Source organism: Lynx canadensis, chromosome X (assembly GCF_007474595.2).
Source record: "Lynx canadensis isolate LIC74 chromosome X, mLynCan4.pri.v2, whole genome shotgun sequence".
Taxonomy (NCBI): Eukaryota; Metazoa; Chordata; class Mammalia; order Carnivora; family Felidae; genus Lynx; species Lynx canadensis.
Window position 1 is genome coordinate 122,010,276 of NC_044321.2, and position 21,642 is coordinate 122,031,917.

Below are 21,642 nucleotides of genomic sequence, written 5' to 3' on the forward strand. Positions count from 1 at the left end.
TCATACTTCTTATATTTATTTACTTATGTTTCTTGGATACCACATCTTACATCTTGGGTCTCTAGAAATTCTCAGCTATACACAAAATTGACACTAAACAAATGTTTCTTAACTAGGCCAAAATGTCAATACAGAAAAGAAACTTGGGATTCATTTTAACTCATCTTTCTCATAATCTGCATTTGATCGATCACCAAGGTGTGCTGCTTCTACCTCCTAAATCTTTTTAAAATCTATATGACCTTTCCACTCCTTTCTCATGCCACATTTAGGCAACCACTGTCTTTCACTGTGGGCCTCCACAAAGAGATTTTTAAAATCGGAGTTGTGAAATCAGATTGTATTTTGGAAAGAGTGTTCTAGTTTTTGCTCAACAGGGCAAGACAATGCTGTAATCATACTGGTAGGATAGTTGTTCCCTTGCTCTTCTGAAACTCATGCTGTCCTATATGACTCTACCCTTCTTCATTACTCTAGTCAAATATCTCCTGAGCCCCTCTATTTTTAAATGAATAAATAAAGATCAGTTTATTGCCATCCCTCTCCTGTCAGCATTCTTAACAACTTCATCACCATTAATTGTAATACCTTTATTAATTTTCATTTTTAACATCCTATCCTACATCTTGTTCCTTTTCAGTTCAATTATTTGTGCACTCCTCACTCTGATACTCTTTCAACCCCACAAAGAACTCTAATCCATTGACCACAACCTCCTTTTTGTCATCCATCATCTTGTCTTCTTTAATGTTTTCATTTCTCTCCTTATGGAGCCCAGATGCAATGGTCCTTCATTTTAATCAATTCCCTGAAAACACCCTAACTCCCGTTCCCTTCTCTCTCCTTCCACCATACTTCCCTGAAAAAGCCCCACTCCTTTTTTTCTAAGCCCCACTCCTAAAAAACTCAAGTCCCTACTTTGTCTGTGCCTGTAGCCAAGCAGCTGAACATTGTCAGAGAAAATTTTCTAAACCACAATGACTATTCTCATTTTAAAATCATCACCAAAAATCTCAAATGAGTACTCACCACTGCCAAACAATCCTTGCATAATTTCCTGGGAAAGTCACTCACTCACTCTCCAAGAAGACTATTTCACACTGTCTCCTCTCTCCTAACTGCTAGCACCGCCTCTCCCTTCCCATTTTCAACTGATAACTTTGCTTTACTCCTTCAAAGAGAATATGGAAGCAATTAGAAGAGAATCTCCACAAACTCATGTTCCTTCCACATCTGCCCACTTACCTGCACCTGTGCACATTCTACCTTCCTTCCTGTTACTATGGTTGAGACATCTGTGCACTTAACTAAGGCTAACACTTCCATTTAGGAATTAGACCCTATCTCTTCTCTCCCACACAGGTACTACACTTCTGAAATTGCTCCACCCCCTTCTTTACATTATCAAAGTTTCCCTCCCTACTGGATCATTCTCATCAGCAAACATGTTGTAATATCCCACCATCTTAAAACGATGTTCCCCTTCACTCTGTGTACCCCTCCCATTACCACCCCACCTCAATCATATTTCCTTTCATAGTGAAACTTATGGCTTGATGTTTCCACTACCTTCTCCAATTTCCTCTTACTAAACTTGTTTTAAGTTTTAGAATGGTTTTAGATTTACAGAAAAGGTACAAACAGTTCCGATAAAGTCCTTACCCAGTTTCCTCTATTATGAATATCTTATATTAGTTTGGTAAATTTGCCACAACTAATGAATAAATATTGATACACAATTTATTAACAAAATCCCATACTTTATTTGAATTTTGTTAGTTTCCCCCTAGTGTCCTTTTTCTATTCCAGAATCCCATCTAGGTCCCACCGTACACTTAATCATGTCTCTTTAGGCTTCTCTGGGCTGTGACTTTCCTTGTTTTTGATGACCCTGACAATTTTGAGAGGGATTTTGTTATTAGAGTGCTCCCCAATTTGGGTTTGTATGATGATTTTCTCATGGTTGAAGTGGGGTTATAGTATAACCTATAGTATAGGTTTTTGGGAGAATGGCTACACAAGTGAAGTGCCCTTTTCAACACATCATATCAATGGTACATGCTAGTAATAGGACTTATTACTGATGGTGTTATCCTTTAACACCAGGCCAAGATAGAGCTTGCCAGATTCCCTACTTAGAGTTATTCCTTCTCCTTCCATATTCTATTCTTTGGCAGCAAATCACTAAATGCAGCCTACATGCTAGGACTGGGGAGTTAAGATTGACCTTCATAGTGGGAGGAGGAGAAATGACTACATAAACTATTTGAAATTCTCCTGTATGGGAGATTTGTCTCTACTCTCCCCATTTATTTGATCATTTGTTTATATCAACATGGACTCAAGGATATTTATTTTTTATCTCGGGTTAGAATCCAATATATATTATTTATTTTCTTGCTCAAATTGTTCCAGCTTCGGCCATTGGCAACTCTTTTAGTTGGCTCCTGTGTCCCTTTAACATCGTTTCATTTTTTTTTTTAGCACTTCCTTATTTTCTGGCACTTCAAGTTTCTCCAGGTTTATCTTGTATTTTCCCTGACCAAGCCCTAGAATAAGTCATTTCACCCAGGAGGCTTGGTTCCTTTTATTGGAGAACAGCATTAGAAATCAAGATCTGGGGAGGCGCAGGAAGATGGCGGCGTAGGAGGACGCTGGGCTCACCGCGCGTCCTGCTGATCACTTAGATTCCACCTACACCTGCCTAAATAACCCAGAAAACCGCCAGAGGATTAGCAGAACGGAGTCACCGGACCCAAGTGCCGACGAGAGGCCCACGGAAGAGGGTAGGAAGGGCGGCGAGGCGGTGCGCGCTCCACGGACTGGCGGGAGGGAGCCGAGGCGGAGGGGCGGCTCGCCGGCCAAGCAGAGCCCCCGAGTCCGGCTTGCAAAAGCGGAGGGGCCTGACGGACTGTGTTCCGACAGCAAGCGCGACTTAGCGTCTGGGAGGTCATAAGTTAACAGCTCTGCTCGGAAAGCGGGAAGGCTGGAGGACAAAGGGAGGGTGAGCTGCGGAGCCCCCGGACGACAGAGCTCAGTTTGGCGGGGAACAAAGGCGCTCGCCAGCGCCATCTCCCCCGCCCATCCCCCAGCCAAAATCCCAAAGGGAACCGGTTCCGGCCAGGGAAATTGCTCGCTCCGCGCAAACACCCAACTCTGTGCTTCTGCGGAGCCAAACCTCCGGCAGCGGATCTGACTCCCTCCGGCTGCCACAGGGCCCCTCCTGAAGTGGATCACCTAAGGAGAAGCGAGCTAAGCCTGCCCCCCCTCCCGCCGTGCACCTTGCCTTCCCACCCCAGCTAATACGCCAGATCCCCAGCATCACAAGCCTGGCAGTGTGCAAGTAGCCCAGACGGGCCACGCCACCCCACAGTGAATCCCGCCCCTAGGAGAGGGGAAGAGAAGGCACACACCAGTCTGACTGTGGCCCCAGCGGTGGGCTGGGGGCAGACATCAGGACTGACTGCGGCCCCGCCCACCAACTCCAGTTATACACCACAGCACAGGGGAAGTGCCCTGCAGGTCCTCACCACACCAGGGACTATCCAAAATGACCAAGCGGAAGAATTCCCCTCAGAAGAATCTCCAGGAAATAACAACAGCTAATGAGCTGATCAAAAAGGATTTAAATAATATAACAGAAAGTGAATTTAGAATAATAGTCATAAAATTAATCGCTGGGCTGGAAAACAGTATACAGGACAGCAGAGAATCTCTTGCTACAGAGATCAAGGGACTAAGGAACAGTCACGAGGAGCTGAAAAACGCTTTAAAGGAAATGCAAAACAAAATGCAAACCACCACAGCTCGGATGGAAGAGGCAGAGGAGAGAATAGGTGAACTAGAAGATAAAGTTATGGAAAAAGAGGAAGCTGAGAAAAAGAGAGATAAAAAAATCCAGGAGTATGAGGGGAAAATTAGAGAACTAAGTGATACACTAAAAAGAAATAATATACGCATAATTGGTATCCCAGAGGAGGAAGAGAGAGGGAAAGGTGCTGAAGGGGTACTTGAAGAAATAATAGCTGAGAACTTCCCTGAACTGGGGAAGGAAAAAGGCATTGAAATCCAAGAGGCACAGAGAACTCCCTTCAGACGTAACTTGAATCGATCTTCTGCACGACATATCATAGTGAAACTGGCAAAATACAAGGATAAAGAGAAAATTCTGAAAGCAGCAAGGGGTAAACGTGCCCTCACATATAAAGGGAGACCTATAAGACTCGTGACTGATCTCTCTTTTGAAACTTGGCAGGCCAGAAAGAATTGGCACGAGATTTTCAGGGTGCTAGACAGCAAAAATATGCAGCCGAGAATCCTTTATCCAGCAAGTCTGTCATTTAGAATAGAAGGAGAGATAAAGGTCTTCCCAAACAAACAAAAACTGAAGGAATTTGTCACCACTAAACCAGCCCTACAAGAGATCCTAAGGGGGACCCTGTGAGACAAAGTACCAGAGACATCACTACAAGCATAAAACATACAGACATCACAATGACTCTAAACCCGTATCTTTCTATAATAACACTGAATGTAAACGGATTAAATGCGCCAACCAAAAGACATAGGGTATCAGAATGGATAAAAAAACAAGACCCATCTATTTGCTGTCTACAAGAGACTCATTTTAGACCTGAGGACACCTTTAGATTCAGAGTGAGGGGATGGAGAACTATTTATCATGCTACTGGAAGCCAAAAGAAAGCTGGAGTAGCCATACTTATATCAGACAAACTAGACTTTAAATTAAAGGCTGTAACAAGAGATGAAGAAGGACATTATGTAATAGTTACAGGGTCTATCCATCAGGAAGAGCTAACAATTATAAATGTCTATGCGCCGAATACCGGAGCCCCCAAGTATATAAAACAATTACTCATAAACAGAAGCAACCTTATTGATAAGAATGTGGTAATTGCAGGGGACTTTAACACCCCACTTACAGAAATGGATAGATCATCTAGACACACAGTCAATAAAGAAACAAGGGCCCTGAATGAGACATTGGATCAGATGGACTTGACAGATATATTTAGAACTCTGCATCCCAAAGCAACAGAATATACTTTCTTCTCGAGTGCACATGGAACATTCTCCAAGATAGATCATATACTGGGTCACAAAACAGCCCTTCATAACTATACAAGAATTGAAATTATACCATGCATACTTTCAGACCACAATGCTATGAAGCTTGAAATCAACCACAGGAAAAAGTCTGGAAAACCTCCAAAAGCGTGGAGGTTAAAGAACACCCTACTAACGAATGAGTGGGTCAACCAGGCAATTAGAGAAGAAATCAAAAAATATATGGAAACAAACGAAAATGAAAATACAACAATCCAAACGCTTTGGGACGCAGCGAAGGCAGTCCTGAGAGGAAAATACATTGCAATCCAGGCCTATCTCAAGAAACAAGAAAAATCCCAAATACAAAATCTAACAGCACACCTAAAGGAAATAGAAGCAGAACAGCAAAGGCAGCCTAAACCCAGCAGAAGAAGAGAAATAATAAAGATCAGAGCAGAAATAAACAATATAGAATCTAAAAAAACTGTAGAGCAGATCAATGAAACCAAGAGTTGGTTTTTTGAAAAAATAAACAAAATTGACAAACCTCTAGCCAGGCTTCTCAAAAAGAAAAGGGAGATGACCCAAATAGATAAAATCATGAATGAAAATGGAATTATTACAACCAATCCCTCAGAGATAGAAACAATTATCAGGGAATACTATGAAAAATTATATGCCAACAAATTGGACAACCTGGAAGAAATGGACACATTCCTGAACACCCACACTCTTCCAAAACTCAATCAGGAGGAAATAGAAAGCTTGAACAGACCCATAACCAGCGAAGAAATTGAATCGGTTATCAAAAATCTCCCAACAAATAAGAGTCCAGGACCAGATGGCTTCCCAGGGGAGTTCTACCAGACATTTAAAGCAGAGATAATACCTATCCTTCTCAAGCTATTCCAAGAAATAGAAAGGGAAGGAAAACTTCCAGACTCATTCTATGAAGCCAGTATTACTTTGATTCCTAAACCAGACAGAGACCCAGTAAAAAAAGAGAACTACAGGCCAATATCCCTGATGAATATGGATGCAAAAATTCTCAATAAGATACTAGCAAATCGAATTCAACGGCATATAAAAAGAATTATTCACCATGATCAAGTGGGATTCATTCCTGGGATGCAGGGCTGGTTCAACATTCGCAAATCAATCAACGTGATACATCACATTAACAAAAAAAAGAGAAGAACCATATGATCCTGTCAATCGATGCAGAAAAGGCCTTTGACAAAATCCAGCACCCTTTCTTAATAAAAACCCTTGAGAAAGTCGGGATAGAAGGAACATACTTAAAGATCATAAAAGCCATTTATGAAAAGCCCACAGCTAACATCATCCTCAACGGGGAAAAACTGAGAGCTTTTTCCCTGAGATCAGGAACACGACAGGGATGCCCACTCTCACCGCTGTTGTTTAACATAGTGCTGGAAGTTCTAGCATCAGCAATCAGACAACAAAAGGAAATCAAAGGCATCAAAATTGGCAAAGATGAAGTCAAGCTTTCGCTTTTTGCAGATGACATGATATTATACATGGAAAATCCGATAGACTCCACCAAAAGTCTGCTAGAACTGATACATGAATTCAGCAAAGTTGCAGGATACAAAATCAATGTACAGAAATCAGTTGCATTCTTATACACTAACAACGAAGCAACAGAAAGACAAATAAAGAAACTGATCCCATTCACAATTGCACCAAGAAGCATAAAATACCTAGGAATAAATCTAACCAAAGATGTAAAGGATCTGTATGCTGAAAACTATAGAAAGCTTATGAAGGTAATTGAAGAAGACTTAAAGAAATGGAAAGACATTCCCTGCTCATGGATTGGAAAAATAAATATTGTCAAAATGTCAATACTACCCAAAGCTATCTACACATTCAATGCAATCCCAATCAAAATTGCACCAGCATTCTTCTCGAAATTAGAACAAGCAATCCTAAAATTCATATGGAACCACAAAAGGCCCCGAATAGCCAAAGGAATTTTGAAGAAGAAGACCAAAGCAGGAGGCATCACAATCCCAGACTTTAGCCTCTACTACAAAGCTGTCATCATCAAGACAGCATGGTATTGGCACAAAAACAGACACACAGACCAATGGAATAGAATAGAAACCCCAGAACTAGAGCCACAAACGTATGGCCAACTCATCTTTGACAAAGCAGGAAAGAACATCCAATGGAAAAAAGACAGCCTCTTTAACAAATGGTGCTGGGAGAACTGGACAGCAACATGCAGAAGGTTGAAACTAGACCACTTTCTCACACCATTTACAAAAATAAACTCAAAATGGATAAAGGACCTAAATGTGAGACAGGAAACCATCAAAACCTTAGAGGAGAAAGCAGGAAAAGACCTCTCTGACCTCAGCCGTAGCAATCTCTTACTCGACACATCCCCAAAGGCAAGGGAATTAAAAGCAAAAGTGAATTACTGGGACCTTATGAAGATTAAAAGCTTCTGCACAGCAAAGGAAACAACCAACAAAACTAAAAGGCAACCAACGGAATGGGAAAAGATATTTGCAAAGGACATATCGGACAAAGGGCTAGTATCTAAAATCTATAAAGAGCTCACCAAACTCCACACCCGAAAAACAAATAACCCAGTGAAGAAATGGGCAGAAAACATGAATGGACACTTCTCTAAAGAAGACATCCAAATGGCCAACAGGCACATGAAAAGATGTTCAGCGTCGCTCCTTATCAGGGAAATACAAATCAAAACCACACTCAGGTATCACCTCACGCCAGTCAGAGTGGCCAAAATGAACAAATCAGGAGACTATAGATGCTGGAGAGGATGTGGAGAAACGGGAACCCTCTTGCACTGTTGGTGGGAATGCAAATTGGTGCAGCCGCTCTGGAAAGCAGTGTGGAGGTTCCTCAGAAAATTAAAAATAGACCTACCCTATGACCCAGCAATAGCACTGCTAGGAATTTATCCAAGGGATACAGGAGTACTGATGCATAGGGGCACTTGTACCCCAATGTTCATAGCAGCACTCTCAACAATAGCCAAATTATGGAAAGAGCCTAAATGTCCATCAACTGATGAATGGATAAAGAAATTGTGGTTTATATACACAATGGAATACTATGTGGCAATGAGAAAAAATGAAATATGGCCCTTTGTAGCAACGTGGATGGAACTGGAGAGTGTGATGCTAAGTGAAATAAGCCATACAGAGAAAGACAGATACCATATGGTTTCACTCTTATGTGGATCCTGAGAAACTTAACAGGAACCCATGGGGGAGGGGAAGGAAAAAAAAAAAAAAAGAGGTTAGAGTGGGAGAGAGCCAAAGCATAAGAGACTGTTAAAAACTGAGAACAAACTGAGGGTTGATGGGGGGTGGGAGGGAGGGGAGGGTGGGTGATGAGTATTGAGGAGGGCACCTTTTGGGATGAGCACTGGGTGTTGTATGGAAACCAATTTGTCAATAAATTTCATAAAAATAAATAAATAAATAAATAAACAAACAAACAAACAAACAAAAAAAGAAATCAAGATCTGGTCACTGAATGCACTCACTGCTACTGAGATATCACTGCTTCTAGGCTCTCGCAACGGACAGAGCTAGGAAATACACTATCTATGTGAAAAAACATCTATAATGATTTCTGCATGTATCCACCTGTATCTATATTAAGCTACACATGAGTTCATATTGATATCTCCAACTCTAATCCAGAACCACACGATTCATTCTAGCATTTCCCCTGTGCTTATTTGTAACCACACTCTCTGATGCTGAGAAACCTGGTTCCCACTGTCTGCCATGCTCTTATGTGTTTAATCCTGACACATATACAGCAGTTTTAGAATTGTAAATCTGTTTTCATATAAGAAACAACTTTAAAAACTAGAGTATAGTGTTTATGTATAGCTCCTTTTGTCTTTAGCCTTACGGTTTCCAGTCAAAGCACTGTTTTCCAACATTATATAGGCCACCACCTTTCCGTCCATTCCCTTCAATAGTTACATATTTATAATACAGTTGGATTCATTTATCACAGGATGTATTCCATCCTCAGATCTGACTTCCTGGTTGATTTTCTAAAATTTGTATACATTTAAATTTGTATACTTTCACTTTTTGCTATAAACGTCTATAGATTTTTTTTTCAAATGTAGTTATTGCTACTATATTTCCATACAGATTGTTTCTACCGGCCTAAAAATATCCCGTATTACACTACCTCCTCCCAACCCCCTGGCAACCACTGATTTGTTTTCTGTCCCTATAGTTTTGCCTTTAACAGAATGTTATATGAATGAAATCATACAGTATGTAGCCTTTAATGGTCAGGCTTCTTTCAGGTAGCAGAATGCATTTACGATTCATGCTGTTGTGTGAATTAATAGCTCATTAATTGTGTGAATTAATAGCTCATTACCTTTTATTGTTGAACAGTATTCCATTGTATGGATGTACTACGGTTTATTAATCAACCTTTGGAAGGATATCTTGGCAGCTTCCCCCTTTTGACAATTATGAATAAAGCTGTTATTCATGTGCGGGGTTTAATTTTAGAGGAAACTGCCAAACTGTCTTCCAGAGTGGACATACCATTTCTGTATAATCACCAGCAATGTACAGGACTTTCTGCACCCTTGCCAGCATTTAGTACTGTCAGCTTTTTATCGGGGGGTGGGGGGGGGTTAGTTATTCCAGTATGTGTGCATGATATCTCGTTTTGGCTTTAATTTGCATTTACATAAAGAAAATAATGTTGAGCATCTTTTCACATGTTTATTTACCATACTTACATCCTCTTTAATGAAATGCCTGTTCATATCTTCCCACCCTTTTATTTTTTTAAATTTAATGTTTATTTATTTTTGGGAGAGAGATAGACAGACTGTGAGTGGGGGAGGAGCAGAAAGAGAAGGAAACACAGAATCTGAAGCAGGCTCCAGGCTCTGAGCTGTCAGCATAGAGCCTGATGTGGTGCTTGAACTCCTGAATCATGAGATCATGACCTAAGCCAAAGTCAGACACTTAACCGACTGAGCCACCCAGGTGCCCCAAGATCTTCCCACCCTTTTAAAAAGTGGGTTGTTTTCTTACTAAGTTTAAGAGGTCTTTATATATTCTGCATGCAAGTCTTTACTCAGATATGTGGTTTGCAAAAATTATCTCCAAGTCTGTGGCTTTTCTTTTCATTCTCTTAAAAGTGTCTGCCAGAGAGAAAATGTTTTGAATTTTGATAGAGGCCAATTTATCATTTTTCCCTTAACGGGTTATACTTTTAAAGTTGCATCTAAGAACTCTGTTTAATCAAAGGTAATACTTTGTTCTGTTTTCTTACACAACTTTTATAGTTTTGCATTTTACATTTAGACCCATAATCAACTTTGAGTTAATAGTTACACCAAGTATGAGGTAAGTGTCAGCATTTTGATTTGATTTGTTTTGTTTTGTTTGCACATGGATATCTAATTGTTCCAGCACCACTTTTTGGAAAAAAAATATTCATAGAATTGGCTTTGTATTTTTGTCAAAAATGAGTTGACCATATTTGTATGGGTCTATTTCTGGGTTTTCTCCATCTTGTTCCACTAATCTGTGTATCTATCCTTTTGCCAACACCACACTGTCTTGATTATTATAGCTTTACAGTAAGTCCTAAAATCAGGTAGTTTGAGTCCTTTGACTTTTTTTTTCAGAATTGTATTGGCCAGTCTGGTACCTTTGCCTTTCCACATACATTTTATAACCAGTTTGTTGATATCTATAAAAAAAGCTTGAGTGGGATTGCATTGAATCTATAGATCATATTGAGAATTCTCATTTTAACAATACTGAGTCTTCTAATCCATGATCATGGAATGCCTTTCCAGTGATTTCGTTCTTTCATTTCTTCCATCAGTGTTCCACAGTTTCCTGAATACAGATTCTAAAATATTTATTTAAACTAAGTACTTATTTTTGGTGCTATTATAAATGGTATTGCTTTCTTAATTTCAAATTGCAGTTGTTAGTTGTTATAGGAAAACAAATGACTTTTGTATATTAACCTTGTATTATGCAACTTCATTAAACTTACTCTCATGATTTTTTTGTAGATCCTTTGGGGATTTCTACATAGATAATCATATCATTTGCAAAAAAAAAAAGTTTTATTTCTTCCTTTCTAATATGCATGCCTTTATTTTTCTTGCTTTATTGCACTAGTTAGGATTTCCAAAAACAATGTTGAATACAAGTGGTGAAAAAGGATATCCTTCTCTTATTCCTGATCTTAGGAGGAAAGAATTCAATCTCTTGACATTAAGTATGATGTTCGTTGTATGTTTTTCATATATGTCCTTTATTGGGTTAAGAAAGTTCCTTTCTATTACCAATTTGTTTAGCTTTTATAATAAATGGGTATTGAGTTTTGTTAAACTGTTTTTCTGAACCTAATGAGATGATCATATAGTGTTTCTTAGCCTATTCATATGGTGGATTACACTGATTTTTTTTTTTTTTAATGTTGAAAGAGCCTTGTATTCCTGGGATGAATCCTAGCTGGCCTTGATCCTTTTTATATATCATTGGATTTGATTTGTTAATATTCTGGCATGATTTTTATGTTTATGTTCATGAAATACTCATCTATAGTTTTTCTTTCTTTTACTGTCTTTGTCTAACTTTGGTATTAGGGTAATGATGACCTCAAAAAATAAGTTGTGAAATGTCCTTTATTCTTCTATTTTCTGGAGGAGAATGTATAGAATTGGTGATATTTCTTTCTGAAATGTTTGGTAGAATTCATGAGTGAAACCATCTTGGCCAGGTGTTTTCTTTTTTCAAAGTTTTTTTATTACTATTTCTTTAAAAGATTTGGGACTATTCAAGTTATGTAATTTTTCTTAAGTTTTGGTATTTTGTGTCTGCTCAGGTCGCCATAACAAAATGCATAGACTGGTTGGCTTAAACAATGTAAGTTTATTTTCTAATGGTTCTGGAGGCTAGAAGTCCAGGATCAAGGCACCAACTGATTTGGTTCCTGGTGACAGCTCTCTTCCTGGTTTATATAGATGGCTACCTTCTTACTACATCCTCATGAGAGAAAGAAGGCTGGGGGGGCAGTGGGTAGGGAGATATCACTGGAAAATATCACTACTCTTCCTCTTTTATAAGGATAGTGCATTTGGGCCAAGGTTCTATCCTCATCATGTCATTTAATCACCCCCTTAAAGACCATCTTTCTAATACAGTAATATGGGGAGTTAGGGCTTCAACATGAATTTTGGTGGGAGGGAACAATTCAGTCCATAGTAGTGTATTTGTAGGAATTGGTCCATTTCATCTGAATTATCAAATCTATGGGCATAATGTTGTTTCTGGTATTCCTCTTATTGTCCTTTTAGTATCTGTAGGATCAGTGATAAAAATTCTTGACATTGGTAATCTTTCTCTCTTCCCTTCTTTTCTTGGTTAGTCTGGCTAGAGGCTTATCTGTTTTATTGATATTTTCAAATAAACAGTTTTGGGTTTATTGATATTCTTGGTTTTTTCTCCCCATTTTCTATATCATGGATTTCTGCTCTAATTTTTACTATTTCCTTCCTTTTGTTTGCTTTAGGTTTAATTTGCTCTTCCTTATCCAATTTCCTAATGTAGAAGTATAGGTTATTGATTTTTGACCTTTATTCTTTTCTAATATATACATTTATTGCTACATATTTCCCTCCAACCACTGCTTTAGCTGCTTACCATAAATTTTGATAAGTTCTATATTCATTTTCATTTAGTTCAAAATATTTTTAACTTTGAGACTTTATACCGATATATTTTTTGGAATACAGCTTAATTTCCAAATATTAGAGACTTCTATCTTTTTGTTATTGATTTCTAGTTGATTCCATTATGGTCAGAGTACATAATCTATGCTTTTAGATTCTTTCAAATTTGTTGAGCTTTTTTATGGCCCAGAATGTGGTCTGTCTTGGTGGATGTTTCATTTACATTTCAGAACAATATGTACTTTACTTTTCCTGGATGGACTGTTCTATAAATGTCAATTAGGTCAAGTTGGTTGATAGTGCCATTCAGGTTATTTATATCCTTACTGATTTTCTGGCTGCTTAATATATCAATAACGGTGAAGAAGGAGATTTTAACATTTCCAAGGACAATTGTGGATTTGTTTATTTCTAATTTTATATCAGTGTTTGCTTTATGTACTTTGATGGTCTCTTGTTAGGTTCTACATTTTTAAAATGGTTACATGTTCTCTTAAAGAACTGATCCCTTTATCACTATGTCATGTGCCTTTTTATCACTAATAATCTTCCTTGTTCTGTAGACTGCTTTGTCTGAAATATAGCTACTATTTGATTATCATTTGCATGGTGCTTCTTTCTCCATCCCTTAGTATCGTCCCACAGTGCGTGAATACTGTATGTTTTTGTCTCTTCTCCCTGTCTCTCTCTCTCTCTCTCTCTTGCATTTCAGTATGGGTAATTTCTACTGACCTATTTTTTACATCTACTGATTATATCTTTGAATATGTCAAGTCTACTGATGAACCCATTAATGTCATCCTTCAATTCTGTTGCTATGATTTTGATTTTAAAAATTCTTTCTTATATTTTTCATCACTCTGCTGACATTATCCATCTGGTCTTTATTTTGTCTCCCATCTCCATTATCCATTAGAGTCCTCAACATATTAGCCGTTAATTTCCTGACTGATAATTTCCACACCTGTGTCACATGTGAGTCTAGTTCTCATTGTGCTTTGTCTCTTCAAATTGTTATTTGTTGCCTTTTAGCATGCTTTGTAATTTTGTTGTTGTTGAAAGGCACATGTGTTGTATAAAGCAGTAGCCGCTGAGGTAAATAGGACTTTAAGGTGAGTATTTATACCAATCTGGCCAAGAGAGGGGCTAGAGCTGATGTTTTTGTCTCTATGGGTACCAAAGGCATTGAATTCCTCTAGTGACCTTGTTTTTGTCTCTCTTCTTGGCCTTGGCCCTTCTCTTTGTGCTGTATCTCAGAAACTGCCTGTCTGTTGCAGCTCTCCCAGCTATAATCCACTGTTATTTTAACTGGGGGCTTATTATCAGGTTATAATGCATAATGCATAATGTATAATGTATGGAGGAGAAGGGCACTATCTAATATTTGGATTAAGTCTCAGTCTTTGGAGTAAACAGTGGGCCTATGTCTTTGGGTATAGCCTTCACAATTGTTTTTGTCCCTTTTCAGGGTTATAGGTTGAACAGTATTCCCCCAAAAGATGTTGAACCCATAATTTCTAGCTCCTGTGAATGAGACTTTATTTGGAAATAGGGTCTTTGAAGATGATCAAGATATGATGAGGTCATATGGTACTAGGTCATATTACACTATTGACCCTAAATCCCACAGCTGGTACCCTTATAAGGAGAGATATTTGAAGACACAGAGGACACACAGGGAAGAAGCCATGTGATGACAGGCAGAGAGTGAAGTGATGTTGCCATAAGTCAAGGAACACCAGGGATTGTCAGCAACTACCAGAATGTTGAGGAGGCAAGAAAGAGTTCTTTTTTAGAGTCTTTGGAGGGAATATATCCCTACCTGCCTTGGATTCAGGCTTCTATCTTCTAGAACTGTGAAAAAATAAATGTCTCTTTTTGCTGTTTAACTTTTTTAAAAAGTTATTTATTTTGAGACAGAGAAAGCACGAGTGGGGAGGAGCAAAGAGAGAGGAGGGACAGAGAATCCCAAGTAGTCTCTGCACTCTCAGTACAGAGCCTGGCAAGGGGCTCAAAATCATGAACTGTGAGATCATGACCTTAGCCGAAGTCAAATGTTCAACTGACAGAGCCACCCAGGCTCCCCAGATTCTGTTGTTTCAAGCCAACTAGTTTACGGTAATTTGTTATAGCAGTGTCAGGAAACTAATAGACAGGGTAAAGCTTTTTTCCCCTCTGCCACCTAATAACTTACCTGGCTGTAGCATTCCCAGTCTATGCCTTTGAAACCCTCTTCCCTATATACTGAGGCTTTCTTTTATTTTATTTTTCCCAATATATGAGAGAGAGAGACAGAGCGGGACTGGAGTAGAGCAATGTTCCCTTCTCTTTTGCTAGGATGAGATTATACTGTTGCTGTATATTATTCTTGTCTTTCTTGCAACCTGTAGGATAATCTTGGAAATAAATGGCTAGAGGCCCTTACAACTGCACAGAAAATATTTTCAGTCCACATGAGAAGTATCTGATATTGAACAACAATGTGAATATAGTTAACACTTGAACTGTACACTCAAACATGGGTTAGATGTTACATTTCATTTCTGTGGGATACATCCAGTGGAATGCCACTTGGCGATCAAAAAGAATGAAATCTTGCCATTTGCAACGATGTGGATGGAGCTAGAGTGTACATTATTCTAAGCAAAATAAGTCAGTCAGAGAAAGGCAAATACCATATGATTTCACTCATGTGCAATTTAAAAAATAAAACAAACAAGCAAAGGGAAAAAAAAATAGAGTCAACCCAAGAAACAGACTTTACTATAGGGAACAAACTGATGGTTCCCAGAGGGGAGGTGGATGGGGAGATGGGTTGAACAGGTGATGGGCATTAAGGAGTGCACTTGTTGTCATGTGCACCAGGTGTTGTATGGAAGTGTTGAATCAATTCTACACCTGAAACTAATATTACACTATATGTTAACTGACTGGAATGAAAATAAAACTTAAAGAAAATGAAGTATCTGTCTCCATATATCTTACCAAAATGATCTTCGTGTTGCTGCCAAGCACAGTTCAGAGACTTGGAGGCCGTATGGTGCCAACGGATGGCTAATGGAAACAAGCTTTTGAAGTTGGGCTGTTGGAAGGCTGAGCATGTGACTCCTCTGCTCAGCAGGTTCTGGAGCCTGCCGTGTAGATGGGACAGCCTGAAGCACCACATCTTAGAAAATCTGACAGAAGAGAGAGTTAGTAACAGTATTAAATAACCTTTATGAAGCTGTAGGAATAACACTACAGATGTAACTATATGAAAGAATAGATTTAATTATCTCAATTCAGGATTAAACAAAGGAAAAATTCTGAAAAGCTAAGCATAAGTGGTCTATAACCATTACTTCCATTTTCTCACTACATAGTCTTTTTGTATGTCTTGTAATCTTGCTTCTAACATACTATTTAACTGAAATCGTTCTTTAAAAATTCACTAATTAAACAAATTTTTTAAATGTTTATTTATTTTTGAGAGAGAGAGACATAGTGCAAACGAGGGAAGGGCAGAGAGGGAGACACAGAATCTGAAGCAGGCTCCAGGCTCTTAGCTGCCAGCACAGAGCCTGATGTGGTGCTTGAACTCCTGAATCATGAGATCATGACCTAAGCCAAAGTCAGACACTTAACCGACTGAGCCACCCAGGCACTCCCGAAATTCAGTAATTTTAACGTTACCACCACATAGAAGAATTGCTTTACAGGTCTAATCCTTTTGGCCCTCTCCACGTGTGACACTATTTATTGATCACTCTCACTTGACTTCTTGAAACTTTTTTTCCCCACTGATTATGCATGATTGTGGGCAAGTTACTTAAACTCTCAGTCACTCTGGTTTCCTGTTTTGTAAAATGAGGATATAATAATAATACTTATTTAATTTGTCTAATATAAAGACTAAAGTACTTAGAATTGTGTCTGTCCCATATTATTATCATCATTATCATTTTTATAATGATTATTGTTAGGGATAAAATATATCTGTTGGTAAAACTACCTTGACAAACCTGCTTAGAGTTGGTGACTCCCTGAGTGTCATGGTTTCAGAAAGAATAATAAAAAAACTTCATTTGCATAATACTTTAAAAGAATTAATTTGTTCTGTGAGAAAAGAGGGAGAAAACCATCCAACTACAGAGAAGCTGTATGGTGCTTGATGTGAACCTTTTCAATAACCCCTTAAGGTCACTAAACCCATAGAATGATTGCTTTCAGTGGTATGTGCATGTGTGTGTGTGTCTGTGTGTGTGGTGTAAGCTGAGGAAGGAACTGAATGTCACGTTGATGTGGGACGACATCAATGATAAACACAAAGGCCATAGCTAGAGATGTAACTGCATATTCTGATGACTTGGGGTGATGACTTGGGCATATTCTGATGACAGGCTAGGAAATGAGGAACTAAAGTCAAATTTATTGATATTTTATGGGTGTAAGCAAGGAGCAGAGCATGGCAAGGCCTCTGCTGGTGTCTTGGTTACATTTATGTTCTCTACTGTCTCTTGTTTCTCAACCTCCTACCTACAGAGGCTGGCAAATTATAGTCCGTGCCTAGTTTTATATGTCCCACAAGCTAAGAATGGATTTTATATTTTTAAAGGATTGTAGGGGTTCCTGGGTGGCTCAGTAACTTGAGCATCTGACTCTTGACTTCAGGTCAAGTCATGATAACAGGATCATGAAATCAAGCCCCATGTCAGGCCCCATGCTGACTGTGGGGCCTGGTTAAGATTCTCTCTCTCCCCCTCCACCCCTCTCCCTTGCTCATCTCACTCCCTCTCTCTCAAAAATAAATAAAAAATAAAAGGTTGTAAACAAGAACAAAAAATAATATGAGGCCAAGACCATATGTGGCCTGTAAAGTCTACAATATTTGCTATTTGGTCCTTCAAAGTACAATTTTTCCAACCCCTGGTTTAGTGCTCAGTTCTTTTTTTTAAGTTTATTTATTTTGACAGCAAGAGAGATGTGGTTGGTGGTGGGGGGAGCAGAGAGAGAGGGAGAGAGGGAATCTCAAGCAAGCTCTACATTATCAGCATAGAGCCCGATACGGGGCTTTCGTGAGATCATGACCTGCTGAAACCAAGAGGTGGATTCTTAACACACTGAGCCACCCCTAGTTGACACTAATTCTTAAACGAATACTCTTCTCCCTTTACATTGGATTGCTCCCCCAGAAAACCACTCTTAAGCAAGTATATGTATTCCTTTCTTCATTATTTCACTCAACAAATATTACTGAGCATGTGTATAACAGGTTCTCTCTCTCTCTCTCTCTCTCTCTCTCTCTCTCTCTATATATATATATATATATATTCACATCTTTTTAAATGTTTATTTATTTTTAATAGAGAGAGAGCATGAGCGGGGAAGGGGCAGACAGAGAGGGAGACACAGAATCCGAAGCAAGCTTCAGGGTTCTAGCTGTCAGCACAGAGCCCAATGCAGGGCTTGAAGTCACAAACTGTGAGATCATGACCTGAGGTGAAGTCAGATGCTTGACTGACCCACTCAGGCACCCCTAGCAGGTACTTTCTTAAGTACTGGGAAGAGAAACATAAATAAGTCAGCAATCTCGGCCACCATTCAAGAAGCTCACAATCTAGTGGGGAAGAAAGACAAATATAGGGTGATAACTACCGCTACTTGTGACATTTTTAAACACAGAATACAGTGAAAAACTGCAAAAGAGAAAGCAGTTAACTATGCCTGGTAAAACTGGGAGGACTCCACTTGATCTATATGATTTGAAAAAGTGTTTCATTGTTTTGTATTTACTTACAAAGTAAAATTTGCTCACATGTAAAAAGAAAAAAAAGTCTAAACAACCCATAAATATAGAAGAAAATAAAAAGTGAAACCTCCTGTCTTCAATATTTGTCATTCCCATTCGTCAACAATCAACAATCAACAGTTTGGAGAACCAAATTCCAGATCACACGCATGTGAAGTCTCCACACCTTCTATTCTCACATACAAAAATACATTTTGCATTTTATAGTTTTCCGATCACTTAAGTAAATACTTAAGAGTGCAATTCATGGGGGGTTCCTGGGTGGCTCAATTGGTTAAGCATCCGACTCTTGGTTTTGGCTCAGGTCATGATCTCACGGTTCCATGGTGCTGAGCCCCACTTCAGGCTTTGCGCTGGCAGCACAGAGTTGGCTTGGGATTATCTCTTTCCCTCTATCTCTGCCCCTCCCACTTGTTCATGCTGTCTCTCTCTCTCTCTCTCTCTCTCTCTCTCTCTCTCTCTCTCAAAAATTAATTAATTAAAGCAATAAATAAAAAACTGACAATACCAAGTTATAACAAGGATGTGGAGGATCAGGAGTTCTGATTCATTGCTGGTGGAATGCAAAACAGTCTAGCTACTTTGGATGACAGTTTCAGTTTCTTATAATGTCAAATATAGATTTAGCATGTGACCCATCAATAGCACTCTTTTTTTAAAAAAGAGTGTATTTTTGAGAGAGAGGGTGTGAGCAGGGGAGGGACAAAGAGAGAGGGTGACAGAGGATCCGAAGAAGGCTCTGTGCTGACAGCAGAGAACCCAATGCAGGGTTCAAACTCATGAACTGTGAGATCATGACCTGAGCTAAAATTGGACGCTCAACCAACTGAACCACCCAGGTGCACCGTCAGTTTTTTAAATTTAGCTATTCTAATGGTTGTGCATGACACCTCATTATTTTAATTTGCATTTCCCTAATTATATATGATGTTGTGCATCTTTTCATAGTCTTAATTGCTATTTGTATATCTTCTTTGGCCAAGTATCTGTTCAGATCTTTTGCCCACTGAACATTTTTTAAATTAAGATTTTATTTCTTTAGACAAGTCTTAGGTTCACAGCAAAATTGAGGGAAAGATACAGAGATTTCCCCAGACGTGCATAGGCTGCACCCTTATATCAACATCCCCATCAGAGTGGTACATTTGTTATAACTGATGAACCTATAATTGACACATCTGTATCACCCAAAGTCAATAGTTTACATTAGGGTTCACTCTTGGTGGCCTACATTTTATGGGTTTGCACATGTATAATGACATGTACCATCATTATAGGATCATACAGATTAATTTCACTTTTTGACTGCCATAAAAATCCTCCCCGCCATGGATTTAATATGCAATGTTCCATTTTTCAGTTCATTTAAATGTTTTCTAATTTACATTGTGATTTTTAAAATTTGGCCAACAGGTTATTTAGAAGTATACTACATATTTTAGGGAGATTTTCTAGTTTTTTTAAATGTTTATTTATTTTGAGGAAGAGAGAGACAGAGTGCGAGCCAGGGAGGGGCAGAGAGAGAGGGAGACAGAATCTGAAGAGGGCTCCAGGCTCTGAGCTGTCAGCACAGAGCCTGATGTGGGGCTCGAACCCATGCACTGCGAGATCATGACCTGAGCTGAAGTTGGACGGTTAACTGACTGAGCCACCCAGGCACCCCTCTAGATTTTTCATTATTATATTCTAACTTCATTTCGCTCTGAAGTGAACAAAAGCAAGCAAACAAACAAACAGCTAGTATAAATGACTGTAATTGTTTCAAGTTTTTGAGACTTACTTTATGGCCCAGGATTACCATCTATTTTTCTGTGTGCATAAAAATGACATTACAAAATCTCTCTATGTCTAGTAAATATTCCTATCTTAAAGTCAACTTTGAGCATTTCTTCACTAACTGACTTTAGAGCCTGAGATTTCCACATTAATTCAATCTTTGGATTTAGGCAACACAGGGATCCTGTTACCATGTGTTCTGGGTACCGGTACTTTTATAGATGTAGTGTGTCAGATTGGTTCAAATCCTCAGTAGGATTGACATTTGATGAAGAAACCAAGATACATCCCAGGTAGGTCTGCTTGTTGAGGGTGGCTTCAGTAAACTGCCACTGAACAGGATCCCAGGTGGCTATGGAAAGACCCCTAATGAGGGGAGCTCTGAAAATGGAGTGGCTATACTCTTTCCTAGAAAAAAAAAACCTTCAACTTTGTCTGTTATTAATATATCTCCATCTGTTGTCTTTTGGATGGTGTTGGCATTGTATATTTCTTCCACCCTTTAACTTTCAATTTTCCTGTATTTGTACATTTAACTTGTGTCTCTTATAAATAGCACGTAGTTATATTTTGTTTTTTAAACAGTTTAATATTCTTTGTTGTTTAATTAATGTGTTCCGTTCATTTACATTTAACACAATTATTGATATATTTGAACTTAACTCTAGTATATCAATATTTGCTTTCTATTTCTCGTGCCTGTTTTGTTACCTTTTCTCTGTTGTTTTCTTCTATACTTATTAGGTAATTTATATTATCCAATTTCCTCCTTTGTTTACTTGTTTATTATACATTCTTTTACTGGTTTTTAAAAAGGAGTTATTCTAGGACTTACAACATGTATCTTTGGCTTATTAAATTATAATGCAGATTAGAGAATTTATATTCACTCCATTTATATTCCTTCCTCAACTACTATTGTGTATTTTAATTAACACATATATATCCCACATGACATTACTATTTTTGTTTTATACAACCGAGGGGCATTCAAACCTACTCACATATTTAACCTCTCCATCACACTTCATTCCATCTTATAGCTCCCAGCTTTTATTTGGGATCATTTTACTTCTGCTTGAAGATCATTAATATTACCTTTGCAGTTGGTGGCAGATTCCCTAAGTTTTGAACCATCTAAAAACAGCTTTTACTTCCATTTTTTAAAAGTTTATTTATTTATTTTGAAAGAGAGAGAGAGCATTAGAAGGGGAGGGGCAGAGAAAGAGGGAGAGAGACAATCCCAAGCAGGCTC

General features: G+C 38.6%; 1 protein-coding gene across 3 annotated transcripts in view; it reads right to left on the reverse strand.

Moving 5' to 3' along the window:
- The window catches only part of TMLHE (trimethyllysine hydroxylase, epsilon), an 84,596-nt gene that overhangs the window by 51,499 nt on the left and 11,455 nt on the right, over positions 1 to 21,642 (reverse strand). For all 3 annotated transcript variants that reach the window (XM_030305545.1, XM_030305546.1, XM_030305544.1), the window contains exon 2: positions 15,809 to 15,999. In XM_030305545.1, coding sequence (XP_030161405.1) covers positions 15,809 to 15,989 — 181 coding nt within the window. In that variant the 5' untranslated portion in view covers positions 15,990 to 15,999. The remainder of the gene's footprint in view (positions 1 to 15,808; positions 16,000 to 21,642) is intronic.